General features: G+C 49.3%; 9 protein-coding genes across 9 annotated transcripts; 3 read left to right on the top strand and 6 right to left on the bottom strand.

Moving 5' to 3' along the window:
- Positions 1-559: 559 nt before the first annotated feature.
- On the top strand, positions 560-2,363 carry Z519_02163 (uncharacterized protein; the record flags this gene model as incomplete). The annotated part of the gene is made up of 4 exons (XM_016759920.1): positions 560-1,159; positions 1,224-1,488; positions 1,640-1,698; positions 1,746-2,363. The coding sequence occupies 4 exons, from the start codon at positions 560-562 to the stop codon at positions 2,361-2,363; spliced, it is 1,542 nt and encodes a 513-aa protein (XP_016623441.1).
- An 848-nt stretch (positions 2,364-3,211) lies between these two features.
- On the bottom strand, positions 3,212-4,855 carry Z519_02162 (uncharacterized protein; the record flags this gene model as incomplete). Its single annotated transcript, XM_016759919.1, has 2 exons — positions 3,212-4,339; positions 4,403-4,855. 2 exons carry the CDS (start codon positions 4,853-4,855, stop codon positions 3,212-3,214), a joined length of 1,581 nt encoding a protein of 526 aa, XP_016623440.1.
- Positions 4,856-5,977: 1,122 nt separating this feature from the next.
- Z519_02161 (uncharacterized protein) lies at positions 5,978-7,936 on the top strand (the record flags this gene model as incomplete). The annotated part of the gene is made up of 6 exons (XM_016759918.1): positions 5,978-6,052; positions 6,126-6,696; positions 6,794-7,006; positions 7,082-7,396; positions 7,458-7,645; positions 7,745-7,936. The coding sequence occupies 6 exons, from the start codon at positions 5,978-5,980 to the stop codon at positions 7,934-7,936; spliced, it is 1,554 nt and encodes a 517-aa protein (XP_016623439.1).
- Positions 7,937-8,542: 606 nt separating this feature from the next.
- Positions 8,543-10,369, bottom strand: Z519_02160 (uncharacterized protein; the record flags this gene model as incomplete). Its single annotated transcript, XM_016759917.1, has 5 exons — positions 8,543-8,702; positions 8,765-8,976; positions 9,044-9,951; positions 10,015-10,090; positions 10,145-10,369. 5 exons carry the CDS (start codon positions 10,367-10,369, stop codon positions 8,543-8,545), a joined length of 1,581 nt encoding a protein of 526 aa, XP_016623438.1.
- Positions 10,370-11,770: 1,401 nt separating this feature from the next.
- Z519_02159 (uncharacterized protein) lies at positions 11,771-12,881 on the bottom strand (the record flags this gene model as incomplete). The annotated part of the gene is made up of 3 exons (XM_016759916.1): positions 11,771-12,434; positions 12,508-12,635; positions 12,708-12,881. 3 exons carry the CDS (start codon positions 12,879-12,881, stop codon positions 11,771-11,773), a joined length of 966 nt encoding a protein of 321 aa, XP_016623437.1.
- Positions 12,882-14,566: 1,685 nt separating this feature from the next.
- On the bottom strand, positions 14,567-16,927 carry Z519_02158 (uncharacterized protein; the record flags this gene model as incomplete). The annotated part of the gene is made up of 4 exons (XM_016759915.1): positions 14,567-15,351; positions 15,405-15,718; positions 15,776-15,886; positions 15,945-16,927. The coding sequence occupies 4 exons, from the start codon at positions 16,925-16,927 to the stop codon at positions 14,567-14,569; spliced, it is 2,193 nt and encodes a 730-aa protein (XP_016623436.1).
- Positions 16,928-16,953: 26 nt separating this feature from the next.
- On the bottom strand, positions 16,954-17,436 carry Z519_02157 (uncharacterized protein; the record flags this gene model as incomplete). Its single annotated transcript, XM_016759914.1, has 1 exon — positions 16,954-17,436. One exon carries the CDS (start codon positions 17,434-17,436, stop codon positions 16,954-16,956), a length of 483 nt encoding a protein of 160 aa, XP_016623435.1.
- Positions 17,437-18,177: 741 nt separating this feature from the next.
- Z519_02156 (uncharacterized protein) lies at positions 18,178-19,524 on the bottom strand (the record flags this gene model as incomplete). Its single annotated transcript, XM_016759913.1, has 3 exons — positions 18,178-18,841; positions 18,896-19,227; positions 19,282-19,524. 3 exons carry the CDS (start codon positions 19,522-19,524, stop codon positions 18,178-18,180), a joined length of 1,239 nt encoding a protein of 412 aa, XP_016623434.1.
- Positions 19,525-21,163: 1,639 nt separating this feature from the next.
- Positions 21,164-22,915, top strand: Z519_02155 (uncharacterized protein; the record flags this gene model as incomplete). Its single annotated transcript, XM_016759912.1, has 1 exon — positions 21,164-22,915. One exon carries the CDS (start codon positions 21,164-21,166, stop codon positions 22,913-22,915), a length of 1,752 nt encoding a protein of 583 aa, XP_016623433.1.
- Between the last annotated feature and the right edge of the window lie 215 nt (positions 22,916-23,130).

Genomic DNA, 23,130 nt, shown 5'->3' with positions numbered 1-23,130 from the left:
TGCTCGACGGGTGGTGAAATTTCAATTAGAAATGAATATAGACAAAGCTGGCTCGAACTTGTATTCACGGCACAGAATATGTGTAAGCCTCGGATGCTAATACAGTTCTCGCGACATGAACCCTATCGATACTATTATTGTTGTTGTATTTCGGTTGTGTCGTCGAACCAACAATTTACGGTTACTGCGCGGTTGCTGCTAGGGTGGGGGAAGAGCTGCAGGCGTTCTCGGAAGTGTAACAGTTGCTTATCACCATTGACCCCTATCAGCCGAAGAGTGGGGGAATTTCTCTCGGCGAGATTGCAATTGGCCTACGGCTTCGCACTCTATCACGCGCATGTGATGATGTCTGCCATAATTGGTGGAGAAGCCCACCTGCACTCTTGATAGGGACTGCGATACAACGGGTCACTTCCGTAAGGCAAGTTCGAGGTACCCAGTACTGACGCGTAGCAAACAATGATGGTGAGTTATAAACCAGTTTTCGTCAGTGTCGGTGTCGTCGTTCTGGATTTTATTCTTGATTCGGTACATGGGTTTGAGGCCACTACAAGCCACCATGGCAGTTCAAGCATACTATCTTTGTTTGGTATTAACAGTCCTCGCAGGGCTTGTATACCAATGTCTCCAGATGGGTAAGAGGCCCAAAGGCATGCCACCAGGCCCAAGAACACTGCCGATAGTGGGAAATCTGCATCAACTTCCCAAAGAGAACGTCCACCTCAAATTCAAGGAATGGGCCGATAAGTACGGAGAGATCTACTCCGTCATGCTCGGGAACCAGCGGATGGTCGTGCTAAATTCACCACGGGTGGTCAAAGATCTCATCGACCAACGCTCTAACAATTACTCGTCGAGACCTGAAATGTACGTGGGTCAGACGCTAATTTCCGGCGGATACCGGCTGGTCTTGATGCAGTACGACGAAGGCTGGCGTCAGGCTCGGAAAATGATCCACAACCTTCTCAACATCAAAACTGCTGTCGAATACATTCCATACCAGGAGCTGGAACTTCGGCAGATGTTGGCAGATATGGCCAGGCGGCCGAATAACTACCACGATCATGTTCGTCGGTATAGCACTTCACTCGTTACAAGTATAACATTCGGGTGGAGGAGTCTAGCGTTCAACGATCCTGACGTGAAGCAAATCTACGAGGTGGGCAGAATAATGGAGACTCTGATTCAGAGAACTTGCAACTCATTGTTTTCTGATTTTATAGGGCTTTGAACAATTTGCATTGGCGTCCCAAATTTCAGCTTCCATGCTCGATTACTTCCCAATCTTACGGAATATCCCCGACATTTTCAACCCTTCGAAGAAACGCGGGAAGGAGCTCCACAAGGAGGAAATTGCTCTCTACAAGAGCTATATGCTCAAGGTCAAGCAGAGAATGGCCAAGGGAATTCAAACTAAGAACTTCTGCGAGGACATGTTCAAACAGCAGGAAAAGATCGGTTTTACCGACGACTGGGCCAGCTATGTTAGTGGGACGCTGCTGGAGGCCGGCTCTGATACGACGGCGTCGATCTTTCTTTCCTTCGCTGTGGCGATGATTAATTTTCCGGAGATCCAGAAGAAAGGCAAGTGGAATCTTTTTGCCTGGTGCCTTGATTCGACAGCTAACGTAGGAAGTAGCCCAGGAAGAAGTCGATATGGTAATTGGCTCTGACCGTCTCCCCACTATGGCAGATGAGGTAAGATATTTCGTTTCCTTTCAACAGACAAATTTTGACAGTGCTAGCCTGCTTTACAGTATATCCGGGGCGTGGTTAAAGAATCATTGCGCTTTTTGCCATCGAGTATTCTCGGTATCGTACCTCATGCTACTACCAACGCAGACACATACGGCGAATACACGTTCCCGGCTAAGACGGGCATGATGATCAACGTCTGGGCCTTGAACAATGACCCCACACGCTATCCTGAACCCCGAAAGTTCGATCCCGACCGGTATAAGGACGACTTCCTCCGAGCCCAAGAAAGCGCCACACTCAACGATCCTTATAAACGAGATCATTTCACTTTTGGAGCAGGCCGACGTGTATGTCCCGGACTAAATATCGCCGAGCGCTCATTGTTTTTGGGCATTGCATATATGCTGTGGACATTCACATTCGAGCACGACATCGACGAGAGTGGACAGAAAATCCCTGTAAACACGGACGCCGTGACCCAAGGTATCGTCTGCCGACCGCAGCCGTTCAAATACCGTTTGATAGAGAGAGATCCGCAGCGGACGCAGCGAGTGCTTAAAGCGTGGGACAACGCGAAGGACCTACTGTCTCGTTACTCCGAAGGGATCAGAAGTACGGAATATGCTAAGGATTGGAAAGAGTTCATCGAGAACGAAGTTTTTTAGAGGAGGTAATATTAGATGGAGGCTGTCTTGGTAATGGCTAGATAGAGGGTGGCTTGACGAGGCTGCCACGTTTGTAAGTTTTTGAATAGAAATAAAAGCTTTACGTCCAAATCGAAAATACAACAGAGGGAAAGGAGGTCCATCTCAGGTCTCAGAGATTTTGGTTAAACAGACGGCTTCGAGCAGAGCCGCTGCCATTAGTGACCACAAGACCTTGTGCACGGAGATCAATGTGTGAATTGCGAGTCAGTCAGACAACAGCAGCTTGCAATGACTCTGCCGACCAACCAACTAGTCAACGAGTTCTACAGCCCCGTGACAAATCACTCCTGCCTTGGCAGCTCGCTGGCCGGCAGCAAAACAAAAGCCATTGAAAAGGAGAAACTAGGTCAGGTCCGTCAGGAGTCGGCAGCGCAATTCAGGGACTAGAAAAGGGGGCAATAGAGGCTGGAAGCAAATCGTCTATATAAGAAACGTTAGTGCTTGGACAAAGTGAAACAGAGCATTGCAACCCACTCTTGCTTGGGAGAATCCCAGGACAGGAGAGACGTGTCTATGATCTTTTAGCAAAACTCCGAAGGGTGATGACTTGAAGATTTGGAGGCTACTTCATCCAGTATGGCGAGCCATATTGGAAGGATCCGTCAATATTTCAGCCAGAAAGTGATCACTTCAAAAACAGAAGAACCGTAAATATCACGTCTGAGGGCTTAGGAGTCCACCATATTGATGATCGCTAATCATGCCTGCTCTGCCTAATCGGACACGTTCTTCAGCACCTCTTCCCCCTGTCTCAGCATGTATCTAGGTAGAAGCACGAGGCACTCAAATCATACACCTCGAGACGCTCATCTGCCAATGTACTTCAATTCTAGATATCTCAAGGGCGGGTACACGAGCGCACCCCAAGAGGCTGCTACAGGGATGCCCAGGTCGATACCGTCACCGACCAATCTTGCCAGCGGACCGGTGAAATATGTCTGCCACATCCCCAAGACGGCCCCAACCCAGCCAACACAGAAAGCGATCAAGGCAGCGATTCCGATGGGGAGCTTGTTCTTGTCGTTCCAGTCAGTCCAATCGTACTTTCTGGTCCCACGTCGGAATATAAATTCCTCCTCCATGGTCAGGGCCACCCACACCGCAGTCCAATATCCCATGATGACGACGAAACCTTCGACGATGGTGAAGAGATGCTTGCGGCCCGCGCAGGCGCAGACGGTGTAGATGACGACGGCTATGGTGGTCCAGAAGACGCGCGGGAGATAGTTGAACCAGCGGCCCAAGAGCTGAAAAGACAGCGCTGCCGAATAGGTTCCGGGAACGTTATTAGAGATGAGACCTAATGCCAGGATAACGGAGCAGAAGTGTCCGAAGTTCCCAAGAGGTCTGAAGGCCTCGACAAAGAGGGCACCTGAACTGATCTCGACTGCGTCTGCCCAAGCTTGCCTGAGCGGGATCCCTGAAGCGAGGCCGATGCCGATCAGGTTGGAGATGACGCATGAGCCCCCTAGGCCGATGGTAGTTGCGATAAGGACTTTCCAGCGTTTCGATGATGTTGGGAAGTAGACATAGAAGTCTGCAGAGGCGGGGGACCATGCGAGGGGACCCGCAACGCACAAAAAGAAGAAGCTCATCTGGTCAGCTGAGCGGACACTCCCGCCTCCAGTCGAGACCGAACTTGGGTCAAAGTAAGGGCCCGCAACACCAACCAGAATGAGGAAGACGGCGGCTTGAGGTACCCATGCCCAGCGCTCGTATTGGTGGAAGAGGCGTATACCAAACAGAACAATGAAGAGAGAGATGACGGACGATATGATGACACCGACAATGACAGTCATACCTCCACCATTCACAGCCGACAAGATCTGCCCAGCAATGAGAACGTCGATCAAACCGTAGCCCAGCATAATGACAATGTTGAGGGCAACGCAGAGGCGGGATGGCCACCATCCCATAGTATACCGACAGATGACCTATCACCAGTTATTTTCATTTTGAACATCTTTTCCAGAACGAAAAACAGAAGGAACACATACCAGAGTCCGATTCCCACTCACAGGACCGAATGTTGCAATGTATCCGCTTGCAGCACCTCCCAAGAGTGCGCCGAATGTGGCAAGCACCATGGCGTCTGTCAATCCCAGGCCAAAGACGATGGGACCAAGCATCCCAATCATGGCATTGTTGGCTGTGAGGTTGGCGGAGAACCAGACAAGGCACATCTGGACATAATCTCCCATGGTTACCTTCTCGGCCTTGAGCGTCTCGGGGACGCGTTCAATGCCCCTTGCCTCCATTCTAGCCAGAGTTTCGAGCCGCAGGGCCCATCGCTGGAACCTATTGTTTGGAATTGTAACGTCCGTGATCAGACCGTTCTCGACGACAGAGAGATAATCATGTGGAGCCGCATGATGATGCGGTGAGTCTGATATGTGATGTTCTTTAGACTCTTCCAGAGTCGGCACCGGGAAAGCTTTGTTGTCGCTCATTTTGGGTCGGCGTACTCTCTTTTAATTTCTGGAAAGGAATTTGATCTCAAGATTTCGAAACCGGTAAGCGACTACCTTGCCTTTAGGGATTCAAACTCTTTAGATATAGTCTCTAGGCGTGGCATGGTCGTTGCTATTCGCCGGGCCAGAAGGTGGCAAGAGCACATTTGCCCTCTCCATGCTTATCAGTGCCGAGCACCAATATCCAAATCAATTAGGTTCATAGACCGTATCACCTCGTTATTGAGCGACTTGGCGACATCAAATTAATCCCCCACTTTGTCATGGACAGGCCTACCTCGTACTGTGGGTCAAGACACCGAGGCCCCTAGCTGACCCAAAGGATCCTCGTAATAACTTATCACGACGAGTTAGTGATTGGATTAAAACGGAATTCTCTCCCCCACTATTCAAAAATAAGATACGAACCGGCTTTTAAATGCCACATTTGCTGCGAGACGTTGAAATCTGGGCGAATTGATGTTGTTCTCATGATATCAAACAGAATCCATGAAGGAATCAAAGAGGCGGAAATCTTGATGCCTGAGTATCTACCCGGTAGATACCTAGAAATCGGAGCAGAGCGCTGGTCCCGCAGTTTGTTAAACCATGATACCCGTATCTATCACTCCACGAAGGGTCAAGACTCCATCCGCTGATGCGCGTATCTTCTTTGCCCACTTTTGAGTAGTATTAACTCTCCGTCTTTTCTAATCTAGACTGCCTGGCACCCACCTAGAACATCATTTGATATGGTCTTTCATTAGAGCAGATTTCTCGCATGCTCTGTTGGCTTCGAGACTATCAAGAGATGTATATGGCGGCGACCTTGGAAAGCTAAATGAGTCCTTTTCGACCGACCTTTTAACAAACCGCAAGCAACTTAAGATATTTCCCCAGCTCAATTTAGTTCAGAGCCGTCTGTCTAATTTAAAGTCATCCTCTTGGTTCAAGTGCACTGAATACTATCCTCAGGTATCCGACTCCCATTCGAGACCAATGGGTGAGATTGCTCCCACCCTCCCAATCGGGCATTCTGTTCAATGCGGCTCCCATCTTCTGTTCGTCCCCCAGCGGAAGTTGAGGATTGTAACCGCTGGAGGAGGCATGAGTGGTATCATCATGGCGTACAAACTCGAGCACCAATACGGGTTAACCAAGGATGGCCTTGTCGAGCTTATCTGTTATGAGAAGAATGTGAGTGACTTAAGCCTTATTGATCCGGTCCTCGGAACCTGTGGAAAGACAAATTTCTTACATACAGGAACAGCCCGACCTCGGCGGTACGTGGTACGAGAACAGGTATCCTGGAGCGGCGTGTGACAACCCAGCCCATTGCTACAACTTCACCTTCAGCCCGAACCCAAATTGGTCTCACTACTACGTGGGAGCAAAAGAGATCCACGGCTACATCAAGGATACCGTGGATAATTATGCCCTGCAGAAATTCTTCCAACTAAATTCCAAAGTCGTCGATGCTAAATGGGTCGAGGACGAAGCCAAATGGCACGTCAAGATTGACCAGCATGGAACCATCATCGATGATGTCTGCGATATCTTTGTCAATGCCTGCGGCATCCTTAATCAGTGGACCTGGCCCAGCATCGAAGGGCTCTTCGATTTCAAAGGCCATCTCGTCCACAGCGCTCGATGGGACGATAGCTACGACATGACAGGGAAAACTGTCTGCGTGATTGGAAATGGCTCGACTGGCCTGCAAATCGTTCCACAACTTCAAAAAGTCGTCAAGAAGTTAGTCTGCATCATTCGGTCACCCACTTGGATATCTCCCACCTATGTCGGCCACAAGTCCAAGGTGGACAACGGCCGAAATTTCGAATGTGCGAATCCTGTCTACTCCACGTTAACCTTGTGTCTTTGGTATTGGAGAATTGGTAAAGGGCAGACAGCTGATTCTTTTTGGGAAACTGTTTACAGATACCGAGGAGGACAAGGAAAGATTCCGGACAGATCGCACATACTTCCGAGACTACCGCCGCCAGATTGATTCAGAGATGAACAAGTTTTTCTACGCACTGCTCAAGGATTCCCCTCAGCAGCAGGGCCTGTACGACGCATCCATCGCTCTACACAAGGAAAGATTGGCCAAGAAGCCAGAATTGTTTGAAAAGTTGACCCCAACTTGGCAGCGTAAGTTGATCTAGAGGCCCTGCCCCCCCCTTTTTTTTTATCAAGTTTCACGTTGACGGTTTTTGGTTTCCCTAGCTGGCTGCCGGCGCCTCTCGCCTGGCGAGGGCTACCTCGAAGCACTGGCGGAGGATAACGTCGAGGTTGTGCTGCAAGAGATCGAAAGGGTCGTGCCGGAAGGACTGATAACAGTCGATGGAGTCGAGCACAAGCTTGACGCCCTGGTAACCGCCACCGGGTTCGATACGTCATTCCCTCCTAGATTCCCACTGATCGGACGCCATGGTCGAGACCTGCGCAAGGAGTGGGCGGAGAACCCCAGGGGTTATTTTGGTCTTGCTGCATCGGGATTTCCAAACTATTTTATTTTCATGGGACCCGCATGTCCTATTGGTAAGAGACGAACTCGTTTGGTTGAGACTATCAACAGTCATCTGACCTTTTCCATCAACAGGACACGGCAGCTTGATTCCAATGATGGAATGCACTGCCGACTACGTCGTCAAGGTGACGAAAAAGATCCTGGCCGAACAGATCAAGGCTGTCGACGTTAAGCAGGAAGCTGTAGACGAATTTTTTGCATACTCCCAGTCATTCATGGGCAAGACGGTCTGGACATCGGGCTGTAGAAGCTGGTACAAGGTGAGTCTTTGTCGTCGGAGTGGTCTGGCAGTCACTCACCCCTCCTTCCTCCTGATTTGCTCCCTTGAGTTCCGTTAAGAAGCTGACATCGAGATCAAGGGCGGTACGGTAGACGGACCAGTCACGGCAATGTACCCTGGCTCAGCGATGCACTACCGCTTCACAACCGCCGAACCGCGCTGGGAAGACTACGACATCAAGTACTGGTCCAAGAACCGCTACCAGTACTTTGGAAACGGGTTTACTGAGATAGAGGAGTCAGGGGCAAATTTATCTTTCTACCTGGACTAGAATTGGACAGCTTGTCGAGTCGACCAAAATTTGGGTTAGCCTCGGGGGAGGCACCATTGTAGAACAATGGCAGTCGTTGAGGAATAGGGAAGGAAAGAGATTGCAAATGGGCCTTCAAATTTCAAATAAGACTTGTTTGGTGGATTTTAGATGTCTGGTTGTTATGACCAAGTAACAAATTGATCCGCAAAGAATGATCTTTATCTGCCGCAAAGTCAGCGGCGCTCGTGAAATCAAGTCCTCAGCCCGTCACCAGCAGCTATAAGGGTTTTGTTTGTTTGTTTTTAGCAGGTAGTCAACCCCGAACATGAAATTTCATCGAGATATATCAGCGACGAAAAAGCATACTATTGTCAGAAGTAATGTCCCTGTCAATAATAACATTTTATCAGGTAGTAGCTACTGTTGTACTTCGACCGTTTTTTGTTTTGGGTTGGTTAAAACCCGTAATAATCTCCCAGCGGATTGCAGAGTTCAAACCCTCCCGGACACGTCAATTCCCAGTCTTTAGGCGCAATTTTATTCCTCCCCTCGAATTCAATGTTTGCTCTCCAGTCTAAACTGGCCGGTGAGTCAGCGATCCACTGACAATCGGACCAGATCTCGTCAAATCTTTTTCTTAGGATTGTCGGAATCATGGACATCAAGGACTTCTTCGCTTTCCATAACCACTTCTAAACCTTTGAGGACTGGTCCTCTGTATTCCCGTCTCTTGAAGGCAAATAAAACGACTTCGAATAAGAGACCCCCGCCGACAATCACCCATCTGTTTTGAGAATTGATTTTTTCAGCACATAATGGGATTTAGCAAAAAGGACCAAGACTTACGTGTAATTCATGTTCTCAGGTGTAACAGGCATGACGTATGGAAGCCCCAGACAAGCGATCAAAAATAGGAGCCAAACCATTGCGATGATGTTGATCAGCATCCCGAAGCGGCGCATGTAGAACCAGCCCGGCACCAACGAGCGGCGCTGGCGGACGATGTTCACGACCAGAGGAATCAGGTAGGTGATGTTGAAGAATATGTTGGCCGAGGACTGGGAGTTAAGATAGCTTGATTAGCACTCTCGGCTAGAACCCCCCGATATTCTGTCTGTCACTCACAATAAATGCGGCAAATGCGGTCTCAGCCCACATATACAACAGCCCAAGAAGTGCCACAATGAATGCGCAGAGTAAATGGGCTCGAACAGGGACTTTCAAGTTGCTATCGACGTGACTGAAGAACCGGCTCATCGGGACAGCGTTATCCCTAGCGAAGGACCAGTATATTCTCCCCTGACTAAGTTGACAGTTCCACACGGTCCACAACCCCGAGACCATAAGCAGAAATGTTAAGCCAAAAGTACCTGCGCGTGTTCCTGTGGCTTGGTGGAAAAGTTCCGCGATCGGCAACTCCCAAGGATTTTCAAGAATAAGATCCAGATCCTGGTAGGAGAAGAAGATGACCATCATAAAAAGCCAGCCTTCAACAAGGGCCGCAATCAGTGTGTAAAGGACTGCTTTAGGCACATTCTTTTCGGGTTCTGGGACTTCCTCCGAGATATGACAGGTTGAGTCCAGCACGGATATAGCAAAGAGCGGGTTGACGATGCCAGTGATGAAGGCCATGCCATTCGTGGACCACCCAGTATTGTTGATGAATTCCACAAAAACATCGTGTGGAGATCTGAACCCTGGCGTCATGGCAAGAACCGTGACTGAGATGATAACAAGAGAGGATAGAAACCACCACAGTCCGACCCCGTTCAATAGGGGGAATATTTTGTTGAAGAATACGACCATAATCAGGGTCACCAAGTTGAGGAGTTCCATGGTCAGGAAGCTATGCCAGCGTTGAACCACGAGATCTTCTTTGGCAATTCCTGCCAGTGCCACGATTTGTTGGCCAGAGACGCAGGTAACAGAAGCCACAGACACAATATAAGCCAAGACGGTGTTCCATCCCGTGATATATGACAGGGTCGGGGCGTATTTCTCGGGAGCCAACATGGCAGTCCAATGGTACATGCCTGATTATTTAGGTTAGTGGGCTCTCTTTCTTCTGTGGCCACAGTCAAACGGTGCACTCTGACCTCCAGTTGTAGGATACGAGGAGGCAAACTCGGCGATGGTAGCTCCAACAAAGCATTGGCCAAAGAAAACCAGAATCTGGCAGCGTCAGTTACACTCGTTAATTCTGTTTGAGATTGCGGGAAATGGCACAAATCCATAAACGATTCCAGGAGGACCGCCATTATAGATTCCGGTCCCTAAAGCCCCTCCGATAGCTACCCAAGTGGCAGAAAGAGTCACACCAAACGATATCAGAGTCCATTGACTGAAGTTCCGGTCTAGCTCCTGCTTGTAGCCCAATTGCGCTAGGTGAAGGGCGTCGCTGTCCCTCACCACTTCGGAAGGGATCTCCTCAGCAGCCATTGACTTGGACATAGTGGCCGACTGGAACCCTCTCAAGCTGAACCTTTTAATCCAGGCTCCGCGAAGATGACTGCTCCGACTCGATAATAATGGCAACTCCCGGCTGCCGCGGGCCAGGGTTTTCTGTTTTAATATTCAAGCGTAAGTTGCAACAATGGAACAAATTGAATAGATTGATGTAGTGTATGACACCCTTTTAAAATGGAAGAAGACTTGGATATCAATAGCAAGTATGGGATTCACTATACCACTTACCCTGTACGACGAGGGTGCCCTATCATCATCACAATAGATGGAATCTCAAAAGTTATGGTATCGACGGACTGCTGTTTCCCATGAGTGGGGTCGTTATCTTTCTAGTCTACATGGCCCGGAACTGGAACAATCGCAGGATCACGCCAGTCATATCAAATACTCTGGTGTAGCAAGCCCTCCTCATTGCAATCAGCGATAAGTATAGTTTTTATATCATTCATACGGTGGAGGTATTAATTTCATGTGAATGTTAGGAACAGTATAAACGCCCCTGTATTTGAATGTGACGCAAATTGTTAATGTACTCGCGGCGCAAAAATTGAGTGGAACGCTCTTCATGCCCTTTGTCGACCAGTGAGCATTGGGAAAGTGGGGGGAAAGGGGGATGGTGTTGTACACAGATCAGTAGTGGATCTATCTGCTTGATTGTGTTCTGTCCCCCTGGCTATTCAGAGAGATTCTGCCTGTTTATAAACACTTTGGCCTGTAATCTGACCCATTCGTAAAACCTCCTATTCTGTTGCCAGGCCGTGGCAGGTCGGTGAGAAGAATGTTGTTGAGGTAAGTGCCGCAGTTGGTGTGACAGCTAGCGTCTCAGGTGGTCAGCCACAGTAACTATCCTGCAACCCTGTCAACAGATAGTCACATACAGCAGCCCTAGAATGAAGATAAGGTCAGTCAAGCATTATCGTAGCTTATACTGGCCTGCCACCATGGAAAACGGGGATTTCGCCTTGTCTCCAGACTCTTATCTACAGCATTGGTGGGAATCTTGCTTCAGAAGAGTGGACAATAAATCCGTCTATGGATTATCTATTCGCAAACTGATTGATCGAGGGGGGGATCTGCTTGGAATAAATGGCAAGCGACTTGGACAACGCAGTTCTAAGGTGAGCCGTGCGAGATATCAACATTCTTAATACGAATATTCCAATTACAATACTCCCACATAGAGTCTCTCTTGTCTATTGCACTAGTGACTATTCTAGCCGTTGATATTGATGACTTCTGGGCCTGGCTCACATAGTCAGGTAATCCGTTCGTTAAGAATGTTTGAATATGTCTTTTCAACTACGTAGCACGCTTGCAAGGCACGTGGGGACGATGGGAAATTGTCGCGTCACTCGTCCATAAAGTCTTCCATGAACCTATCCATGTCTATACTCCCACCTCTGGCGCCTTCTCCGCAAACACCCTGAGCTCTGGGTAGGTTGATAATTTGCTGAGATAGCGGTAGTGACCGGCATTTACTGGTTCGTACTTCTTGACCTCTCCTTCGCCCATGACAATGGGGTCGATGGTCGCCTCAGGGGACGGGTGATAGAAAAAGGGGATCGAGTATCTTGCAGGCAGGACATCTCCACTAGCTTGGGGCGCCACGACGCGGTGGATGGTGCTCCTCAGTCTGTCGTTGCTCAATCTCTGGAGTAGGTCGGCGATGTTGATCAGCACGGTACCCGGGATTGGTGCGGCGGGATGGAACACTCCATCATGCTGTGAGTCGACTTCCAACCCGCCGATTGAGTCCTGGAACAAGAGTGTGCAGAAGCCGAAATCGGTGTGAGGAATGATGCGCGCATGCTTGTCTTGTTCGATGATGGAACGCTGAATGGAAGGGTAGTGCAAGATGCGCAGCTGGGGGTCTGCATTCTCGCTCATAGCCTGAAAGAAATCCCCTGGCAGGCCGATAGCCATGGCTAGGCAGCACAAGATCTGCTCACATAGTGTTAGGCATTTGCCGTAGAATTCGTCCATAGCCTTTTTGAAGCCAGGCATTTGTTCTTCGGTGGGGCACTTGTCGTTTTGCTTACGGCGGTGCTCGCTAATTCTCGCGGTCAGAATGGTCATAGCCTTCCTAACGCGCGAGAGAGGCTAAGTTAGTTACGGGTCCTCACTAGCTTTCCTTATGATCGACACCATCGCCAGCCTCAGCACCTTCGGGGCTATATCCTTGATTCGCGTTTGCGCTATCGATCTTCCAGGACTTCTTCAAGTCCATCGGAAGCTGAAAGAATCTCTTGGTCTGTCCATATTTTGCTCTCTTAGCCATCTCCCAATTATACACGAAGCATCAGAGATTCAGAGTCTAGCTCACCAAGTCAAACATAGCTTCAACCTCCTCGGCAGGGATACCATAATCTTTAAGGTAGACGAAACCGACATCAGAGAAAGCCTTGAAAATATCTTGGGCTAAAGCTTTCTGGGTATCCGGCTTTCCGTGCAGAAAGGGGGCGAACGAGAAAAGTGGAATGTTGGCGGGCTCGATCATATTCTCAATCTCTGTGGGCTTAGGGGATAGTAACAAAAGCTTGTTGACCTTGGTCTTGGATATTAGTCTGGAGAAATTAATCCGAGAGCTCAATATGTCTCTTTTAATGGGCCTTACCAGTACAAAGAGCTCACTCGCGCGAGGAACCCCAAAGTTTATTTTATTCGCGAACCAATTCGTACGAACCTCCGAAAAGTGGAGGAATTCCTACCACAGAGATAGTTGTTGGCCTTACCCCTGTGTAGTAAGAGATAAGCTCTCACAGGCTCTCTACACCGAAGGGGGAAGAGAAAGGCAGCCTCGCAATCAAGAGTGGGGGATATCCTTTGAAATCACTCCGGATCCCAAGTCAAGCTCCCTAGAACTAGTATGAGCAGTAATAATGAGTCCTGTGATTGACAGCAATGACTTCCATTCCGCCGACCCTCGTCCTTGGTAATGATTGTTGAATCTGCACAGCGCCGATTCGACTTACCTCGGACTCAGCGCTAGTGTCAGACTGAGAACTGTCATGTTGATAACATAGAATAGATAGCATTAGTCTATTCTTATAGATGTCTGTCTATCCGTCCTTTTACCAAGTTTCTTTCCTGTTTATACACATTAGCCCTGTTTCAGGAAAGCCTTTCCCGAAAGTTTCCTGGTGACATCATCTACGGCAACATCATTCTGCTTCAGATAGATGGCATGATATAAATGGCGTTGTAGGTGCTAACGATCAAACTGGCAACCAAACTGGCAACGGCTAAATTGGTGGCGATCTCGCAACCCTGATACTCGATCTGTCTAACAGCCAGCTTGAAGCACATGATAGGGAGCTATACTGAAATTGGCTTAGTGCCTGTGGGGAATTTCATTCCTGTTAAAGACCCAACCAATATTCTCTTATATTTATGTCTAGGACGGGAGCGGCATGTGCCAGATGAGCACCTCGTACCCTACCCCAACTTGCCTCTGCTCTAAAGTAGAAATCTCAGGCCTAATTCGCAATGGAGGCAGCAACAAACTGGACAGCAGTGCAGGTCCAGCCGGAAGACCTGATCGGATTGTATCGTGTCTACATATCTCAAAGGATACGCAATTATGTCAGCCCATCATGCGTCCCTTTACTATCTTCCAGGTCGTGCTTCGCCTTTCTGTAAGCAGCACAGAGTCGTTCGAGTCGAATCCGCAGTCTACATCATGGAGCTACCAGAATCTGAGCCTGAGCCCTGGGAAATCATCTTACAACGTCGATCAGAGATCCCATACCCTCGCCTTGCAGCCGAAGTGGCTATCGAGGTGAGAAGTTACCTAGATGGAGAGGCTTCATCTGATAAAGTCAGTATCGAGGAAGGGAACCCAGAAAGCAGACGAAGCTCCCTCGTATTGCAACCAGGGAAAGACAGTGCTTAAAAATTTATAGAGCTGCTCTTGTCGACTATTTATATTTTCCCTCACACGTAAGGGTAGGCGAGAACGACCAGACGCCGCTATCACTGGGAAGAACGCCATGACAAGCTCCAGGATGAAGAATGAAAGATTATTAAAAGGCAATTCTTGTCTGTTGCTTTTTTGATCATCAGAATGAAAGAACAGAGGAGGGATAGAGATGACTGACAATATAGATGACAGACTCCCAAAGATATACAACATCAACTTTAGCCAAATGTATGAATCATTACCCGATCAAACGAATTTCAATTCTAGTCTAAGTTGTACTCTTGACATGCATTATACTCTTGAAAAGACCGTTCTGGTGGAATTCCCTTTAAAACCTTCCTTCCCTCATGAATAACTGCCCAGCGGATGTTTGCTAGATGTGCCGACATCACTGTCACTAGTCCCGACGTCGAATGCTTTCCCAGAACGCGCCAGAGATCTCCCGGGGCCACACTTGTCATGCTGCTTATCAAGGCATTCATTTCGGCTTTGGCATGCCAAATCACCCTGTCAGCAGGGTCATTGTCGAAGCTCGAGGCCTGGGCGTTGCGCAGCGGATTCTCCGCCGACTTGTCGGCCACATTAGCGAAGTGGAATACCCAGCACGTGAGGGTAGAGAGGTATAAGCACCAAGGATAGTGGAAGGCATTGTTGACGTCCCAGTTCTCGAGGTTCATGATCCCGTCACGGAGGAGGTACGCAGCATGCCAGGCTGCTTTTGCTGCAGGCGTCGATCCTCCGGGTTTGGCCCAGGCTTTCACAACGCTTCGTGATCGATCGTAGTCAGCCCGGGTGACGGGGTGTCCGATAATATGACGCGCCCCAGCGTAGATCTGGAGGTCGAGAATTTCAACGTTCAGCGTGATGTGGGCTGCGTGGTAGATCGCGATAGTCGCTGTGCTGAAGCGCGTAAATTCTGCCCTTCTCGATGAGCTGTCGCTCAGAGATAATGTCATGTTCATACAATAGGTGTCGAAATCTGCTTTCCATGCATCGTAAGACTGCGCAAGTCGATCTTGCCATCGTTGCTGGTCGGAGGTACCGACCCCTTCATTAAACTTAGACAGTTTCTTGAAAGAAATAAAATGTTTAATGTCTCACCTAAAGAAGTTTGGTCTCTACGCTTAAGGTCCCATTGAATCGACATAAGTCCATGGAGAACAAGGAGTCGAGACAAGGCGTTCAATTCAGGAATTTGGGCTCCAGAATCGGGGTTCATGTAAACTTTCAAGACAGACAAGAAGGGAATCTGAGCTTCCTTTCTTGCGTGTCTCCACCACTCCTCAGCTGTGCTCGCTTCCCAAGTAGTTTGATTACATGGTAACGTGGTACGAAGTTCGAAAGCCGACATACACAGTGACTGCGAGAATAAGATGGCGTGCTGAGTGTCCCAAAGGAAGCACAGGAATGCAAGTCTAGGGGAATTTAGCCAAAATGTTATCTCTCACCTCAATCAGAACTTTGGACCTTACCGCTTCCGAAGCTCAACATCAATTGCCCTGCGCCAATTATCTTCGAGGTCACCAGATTCTTCTCTGAAGTTTGGCTGTCGCACTGTTTGGCAATCGCTTCGCCGAATCAGACTGAAAAGCATTAGCGCTATCTGCAAAGATTTAAAGATTAGCGCGTCATTTGACTCACTTGATGAGCAGACCATGGAAAAGGTGCGCCATATCATGCTGTTTTTGACCTGCCCTGCTTTTGCCAAAGCATTCGACCAGTAATATTGTTTGCAACATCCACAGTTCGGGCGTCGCTGAGAAGGCCGGATGCTGAAATATCTGAGCTCGCAAGACGTCGTGGATACAAACAGCGAGCCGGTGGATTGATTTCTCACTGTAAGTAGCACCGAGCAATATGACTGCTAGAAGGAGCAATGTTTCTGTCTCAGACGGGTTGAAGCTGGCCTGGTGCAGAAGAGGGTAGGCAACATTGAACCTGGAGAAGAACAAATCCAGGTAATTTTGCATGCAGGAGAGCGACAGGAGCGGGTGTTCTGGGGAGATTTCTGAACCGTCTGGTGTCTTCGGGCGAGCATTTACCAGTAAATCCAATATGTCATTCCGGGATGTCTCATCAATTCTCGGTTTGCTTCGCCAAGGCTGATCTGTCGAGAACGATTCGGGATGAAAAGGTGACTGAGGTATGCTTATTTGACGGTTTAAAGGCCTTGTTGGCTGATTCTGCTTGTGGCCCTGTGCAGACTCTTCATGAGAGGTACTCGTCGGAGAGGAAGAATCAGTCCCTAGATACGAATGGGACCCTTCTTGGGATTCTAAAGAAGATGGCGAGGCAGAGGCATTTAGGGCCATTCTTTGGGATCCGGGAAAATCATACTGGTGGTCTCCTGAAAACTGGGCAGAATTCTGACTCTGCTGCAATGCCGTCTGTCGATAAAAAGAAGGAGCTGAGGTTGAATTTCCGTTGGCCTCGGTGCTCAAGCGGAATGCATCTAAGGCACTTTGACCAGTCGCTTGGTAGGACATGGTCTGCATATCAGGACCATAAGTTGCACTTTGACCTGCTGGAAACTGACTCAAAGATTGCTGCATAGTTGTAGGCACCTTTGTCCTGTCACTCAGATCAAATAACCAGTTATAGTTGTTCATTGTCGTGAACGGCATATTGAATGAACTTGCTGTATGGGCTGTTAGTTCTGATCTAGTACTATCCGGACGGAGATCTTCCCACCTGTGTCGGGATTGAAAATTTCGTTAAAAGGTGCATCCATTTGGGTGTTCATGCTAGAGGATTGAATGCCCCATGACGAGTTGGCCAGAAATCCAAACATGTCAGGGCCTGACGTTTGTGCGATAAAGTCTGGGTCATTGGGAAGCTCTGGTAACTGATGGGAGAGTTGCTCCATCGATTCACCGCTCAGCATCGATCGCGGTGGTGAAAGTGGCTCTGCAGACAGAGCTCTTCCGTAGTCGACGTCAACAGCACCATTTTGCTGACGGAGAGCGTTTGAATTCGTAGGCTGTCGCTTTTTGCCTGGCCTGCAAGTATCTCTTTGGCTTGGGCGTTTGCACACGATATTGCCACTAGCATCTCGCCATAACTTTTTTCTCGTTTCCACTACACCCAGTCCTTCGCCGCCAGCCTCCTCATCTTTTCTTTGATGTCGAGCCATGTGTCGATCTGTAAGTCACCATCGTCAGATGTTCTGTTTGCTGATACCTTGTCATTAACGAAATAAGTTACATCATACCTAGAAGATCAGCTCGCTTGAAGTGCAAGCTGCATCTTGGACAAGTACTATGTCCTTCTCCGTGATTTAAAGAATGCCGCTGGAGATGGTCGGACCTAGTGAATCCCTTTCCACATCCTTCCCACGAGCAGACGTATTTTTTGGGTTTTGTTGTAGTTGTTGTCGATTCCATTTCTGCAATTTTGAGACAATATTTGTTGCGGCATGCGCGAAGAATGATTAGAGAGTCCAAATTGCATCAAACACTGATTATTACGAGGGGCAGAGGTCTGAGGAGAACATGTTCAATCTCTTTTTTCTTCTTCGCGCCTGTGAGAAGAGGGGATGAATAGCTGATCATGCAGAAGACCTGGTTAAAAAGATAAGGATGCCAAGGCATGATGGGGGGATGAAGCCCCAACGGAATCCGGGTCCTGGCTATTCACTGTTTGAGCTAAGTAGCTAGCGAGGAACCGTGGCACTTTATTTCAGCCTTTACAATCGTTGTACGACAGAGAGCGGTATATAGCTAGCTTCTAGATACACAAACTCAAGTCCATTTAGCCATTTGCTTTCCCTCCCTTATTGCTTATCGAGTGTGGTCCCAATTGAGGTATTAGGACCCCTTTATTCTAGAAGTATAGAGCGCACAAAATCCGCTCCAAGGTAGCGAAGACTGTGGTGCTAACTTTGGATGATTATGCGGCTACTATTGCCAGCTGAAAAAAAGGGATAATCTGTATAGCCCTTACTCAGGGGGTCGGCGCCGTAAAATGTACTACGGTCGTAAGGATTCAACGGCAGGCCTTCTGCCAATCTGAGAGGCAAGTCGGGATTGGAGATAAACCACCGACCGAAAATGATGGCATCAGCTTCATCTGCCTCTAGCTTGGGGAGAGCGTTGTCGGAGTTGAAGTTGCCAGCAGCTATGAACTTGACCCCACCTTTTTGAAGGATCTTCTGGAAAGGGACGAGCGAAGGCATCTTATCCTTCACTTTGACGGTTGACGACCCGTCAACGAGAGCCGTCAGTTTTGCGGCCTCGTCCAAAACTTCGTCAAACCGGGGCTCCACCATATGGACGTACGCGGGACGGTTAGTCTCGGGAAGCTCAGCAATCTGCTGACAGAGGTAAGCCCAGTGTGTGTCGGGATTCGAGTCTCTCGTATCCTGAAAGTAGTTGTATGGGGATAATCGAATTCCAACCCTGTCTGCTCCGACTGCAGATGTCACTACCTTGATCACCTCTAATGGGAACTTGGCTCGATTTTCAATTGATCCGCCATAAGAGTCGGTTCTGACGTTGACATTATCGTGGAGGAACTGGTCTAGAAGATATCCGTTTGCTCTAGGAGAAATCCATTAGCTCCAGGATGTGTGATTTGAGGAACTCAGGATTTACCCATGGATTTCCACGCCATCAAACCCTGCTTCTATCGCCCTCTTGGCCGCAGCGGCAAATTCTTCAATGGTTTCTCGTATCTCTTCGACTGTCATCGGCCGAGGAGGAGTGGCTGCATACTCGGAGCCGTCCAAAGCTTTGCCCGCAAGCGGAATGTTGCTCGAACTAACACAATCATGGCCATTGAGCAACGAGGGGACTGTGGCACGGCCGACATGCCAGAGTTGACAGAAAATAAAACCGCCTTTGGCATGTACGGCGTCGGTCACTCGCTTCCATCCAGCGATCTGAGACTGCGTGAAAATCCCAGGAACCCCTGGATAGCCACAGGCCTAAAAAGATTGTTGGCTGACTTTGACACCAATCTCAAGGGACCAGGTTCTCACCAGGCGGCTAATCGGGCATGCCTCAGTCAATTGGAATCCTCCTTTACTCGCTCGTTGAGAGTAATACTCGACGTTGAGATCGCCAGGCATGTAAACGCCTTCAGACTCTTTCGTGCCTCGCATCCGGGTTAGAGGGGCCATCATGACACGGTGTTCGAGATTTAAGGCCCCAAGTTTCAGTGGCGTGAATAACATAGTGTCATCGAGTAACCGAAAGCCGGCCGGAGAAGTCCTCGCCAACATATTGACTCTTGGTATCGTTCTCGACGAGAAGGCGAAGACTGGATCACTAAGGCTATGGAAAAAGGGGCTTCAAAGACAATGTCCTTTCAGCTAATTAACATAAATGATGGGAAACGTGCAAGGCGGAGTAAGCCTCTGAATTAATCTAGAAGGTACCTCGGAAGGGGGATCGGCCTCCATCTTGAAGGACCAGAAGTGGGCAAATGGAGCACTGGAACGCAGTCGACGCAGATCGCCGGCCATCAATGTTGTTCGTTCTCAACCTTTGAGATCTAGACAGGAAGTCTTCAACAAAGCCTTCTACGATTTATGGAGTGGGGTCGGCAGCCCAAAATGGTCGTCCTCAAAAGTGGGGGATGAAGACAAACGACCCGTGGGGCCTAAATCCCCCCATGTACGATGAAAGATAAGAGGTCAATCTAACCGGATATGACCGCAGGTACATTCGTTCGCCAATTACGAAATAATAGCCATAGACACGTCTTTGAACGAGGTGCAATTACAGTTCAAGATGCACGTAAGAGGATCAAATGTAGAGAGCTCAGTGAACTTGGGAAAGGAGTGAACTCTAGCCGCTGCTCAAAGAAGAGAGAGACTGAATCAACAGAAGGCTCAACAGGAGGCTCAAAAGGATGCTGATAAGCGAGTACAACAAGAGGAATCTCGTCGTCGTCGCCAGGAAAGGCTATCTACGCGAAAGATGCCTCATAAACGCGGGTCTCAAAAGACACGCCAACAACGGGAAATGCAATTCAGATTGCCCCTGAATTGCTAGGGGTGATTGACTTCAACTAGATCTTCATATCTATGTATTTGTAACTCTTCAATGGTGAGGATCGAAAGGAGATTTCGCAATGGAATAAATTTATCGGAAAAACTAATGGTTTGCTGTTCTATTGCTTATTACTGTTTAGCACGCGCCGTATGCGCATTTAGTAGTGTAACAAGGCAAAGTGCCAGTGCTCGGATGGTATGGGGGGTGGCAGGAAGGAGAGTTGTCTACTCACATGTCGAACCAAGAAGGACTGAAGGGGAGTGCTAAACAGTCCACAGTACTGGCAGTGTGCCATTCTTTACAGATTTGACAGAGTATTCCATGTTTTTGATGCCGTCTACCTATTCCTGGGTGTTTCGTCGGCCCTTTCCTACTAGAATCAACACTAGGAGTCAGTTGATGACCAAAACCTTCCCGTTCACCGAATGGTGTTCGTTTGATCGAGGCAATGAATGACCGCCTCCGCATCCATAACCAGAGTACCAGCATACCTTCTCTCCGTGACTTTGCCAACAGCAGCTGGACAGCCCATGGTCACCATGGGGGAGTCTGTTTGTCTACGTATGACGAATTTGGTGACGAGCAACAAAGTCTATATATCGAGACAAACTGGCCCTGTTTTCGAATGTATAACCATTCAGATAGGATCATATTCAACCCGTTTCGTCGATCAACTGAAGCGGATGTCTGCAAAATGAAAGCCGAGCAGCTCTGGTTTCTCTGAAAGTACAATACCCATAACGACCCTTTACGCCATCGTTGTAAGCAACCTGGAAAGCATGATCGCTCAACGGGAGCAATATTAGGATTCAGTCGATTAAACCAATCAAGTTTGAAAGAAGCTACCAGTTTTTGACAGTTTTCATGTGCGCGCAGAATACTATCAAAAAGGAAGATGCGTCCAAGACATTACCCTCTTCGCCGACGTCGAATATTCCCAACATCGTTGTGTCAGAGCGCCTACCAGAAGAGAGTTCGTCCGCGTTGTCTATATTACAGCCCGAACCTGCTTTGGCTGTTCTCGGGCAACACGGACCACCCCCGGCATATTCTCCCGTACTCGCCGGGACAGACGAGCAGTCTGCGAAGAGTTCTACAGGCGACAACATCCAAAAGCAGTGTGTCGACAAGGACCTCCAGAGGGTTGCTGGATTGCACACGGAATGCGCTGCATGCAACCTGTCCCAGACGTTTTCATCAACTCAGCATCTGGAACGCAAAGTCTTTGTTCCACCTCGACCTCCAGGTCCTCACCAGTGTCTGGTTCCGCCACAAAGAAACACATGGCTCGACCGAACCGTCGGTTCCGGCACGACGGAAAGTTTGGTTCCTTGTAAGGGGGACCTGGACTTTTCATCAGCTCCTGGGGTGACGCTCTCAGGATGGAAGTCCTCATGTCTCGAGGCTGGGGTCGCAGGTCCTCACAGGTCCGTCTCGGACGAGTATACAAGAAGCTGTAGTGCTGCTAGTTCGACACAACCATGCAGTCCAGCAATACAAGCACGAATTCCTTTAGATGATTCCCACTACGCTCGCCGCCATCAAGCTACACCAACAGTGACAGCACTCGCCTCATCAAATAACGCCAGACAACAAGACAACAATCACCACCGTGAAGCAATCACCACCATCGCTGACACCAAACGTACAGCTTCAAACATGCCGAGCCGCACCATCACCTACTCTCCGACTTCCGCCAGCGTACTTACTCTCTCGCCGGTGCAGACGGCGCCCGTCGTACGACCACCTCAAAAAGCTCAAGACCTTCCAAGTCGGCCTTCCGCCATTCGCAGACACCCTGCAGATCTGGACGTCGACGAAGTCCTCTCGGCGCTCCCCATTCTGATCCCCACCCCGCCAGAAGAGCAGGAATCTTTGCCGCCTCCTGAATGCCCGACGTCTACTCCGGGCCCCTCGAGGGTTGGCGGACGAAGCAGGAGTGCCAGCGCCGCCAACAGCGCCTTCCGCGAAGAGGGCGGCGTCTGTCTCCGAAACGACCCGTTCATTTCCATCATTTACCCAGGCAGGGGAGAAGCAGTCTGGCCCCTTTCCGAGCCCAAGAACAAGTTGCTCGCAGCGCTGGTAGAGGAGAGCGAGCCGCTCTACAGTGATGAGGAAGACGAGGACGAGGAAGAGGACGTATCCGACAACAAGTCCTCCTCCTCCTCCTCCTCCTCCTCCTCCCCTCCCCTCTCCCTCCCCCCTCTCTATGTCGACAACGCGCTCGTCCAAGAAAATTGCAACCGCCACGAGAAATCCTTCATCTCCTGCGGCCATGATTGCATCTACATGTACTGTGGATCCGCCGAGCCGTGTCGGGCATCCCCTGCGCACCACCCTCAAAAGGTGGGAGAGGATGCTCATTCGGCCGAGATTGGTGACGAGAACCGCCGATCTCGACGACGGATGATGGTCCAGAGCTTCGACACCAAGAAGGGCCAGTGGGCGAACGTGGAGGCGGAAGGACGAACCGCTAGCTCCAGGTTCGGCGCCGTGGGCGAGAAACTGGCACCACACCCTCTCCCTTGTCGTCATCTTCCGCTTCATCTTCCTCTTCTTCTCCCGGCCGATCGCGCCAAGGCTCTTCGAGAAAATTCTCAGGTGGAGGAATACTGAGCCGTGCGTGATGGTAGCGCGATATGAATGCAAGTAGAACGGATCGTGGACTGCCTTGTAGGTTGTTGGGGACTTCGGGCTGGCGTCCGTGGGAAAGGGAGCAACAGGGGTCTTTTTGTCATTTATTCACTCGTTCATCCCTTGATGGAGGGGGTACGACCACGGACGCACAGACACACAGACACACAGACACACAGACACACAGACACACAGAC

Source organism: Cladophialophora bantiana, assembly GCF_000835475.1.
Source record: "Cladophialophora bantiana CBS 173.52 unplaced genomic scaffold supercont1.3, whole genome shotgun sequence".
In the NCBI taxonomy this organism is placed as follows: domain Eukaryota; kingdom Fungi; phylum Ascomycota; class Eurotiomycetes; order Chaetothyriales; family Herpotrichiellaceae; genus Cladophialophora; species Cladophialophora bantiana.
The sequence above is the reverse complement of the archived record's forward strand: the minus strand, read 5'-3'. Positions and strand labels throughout refer to the sequence as shown.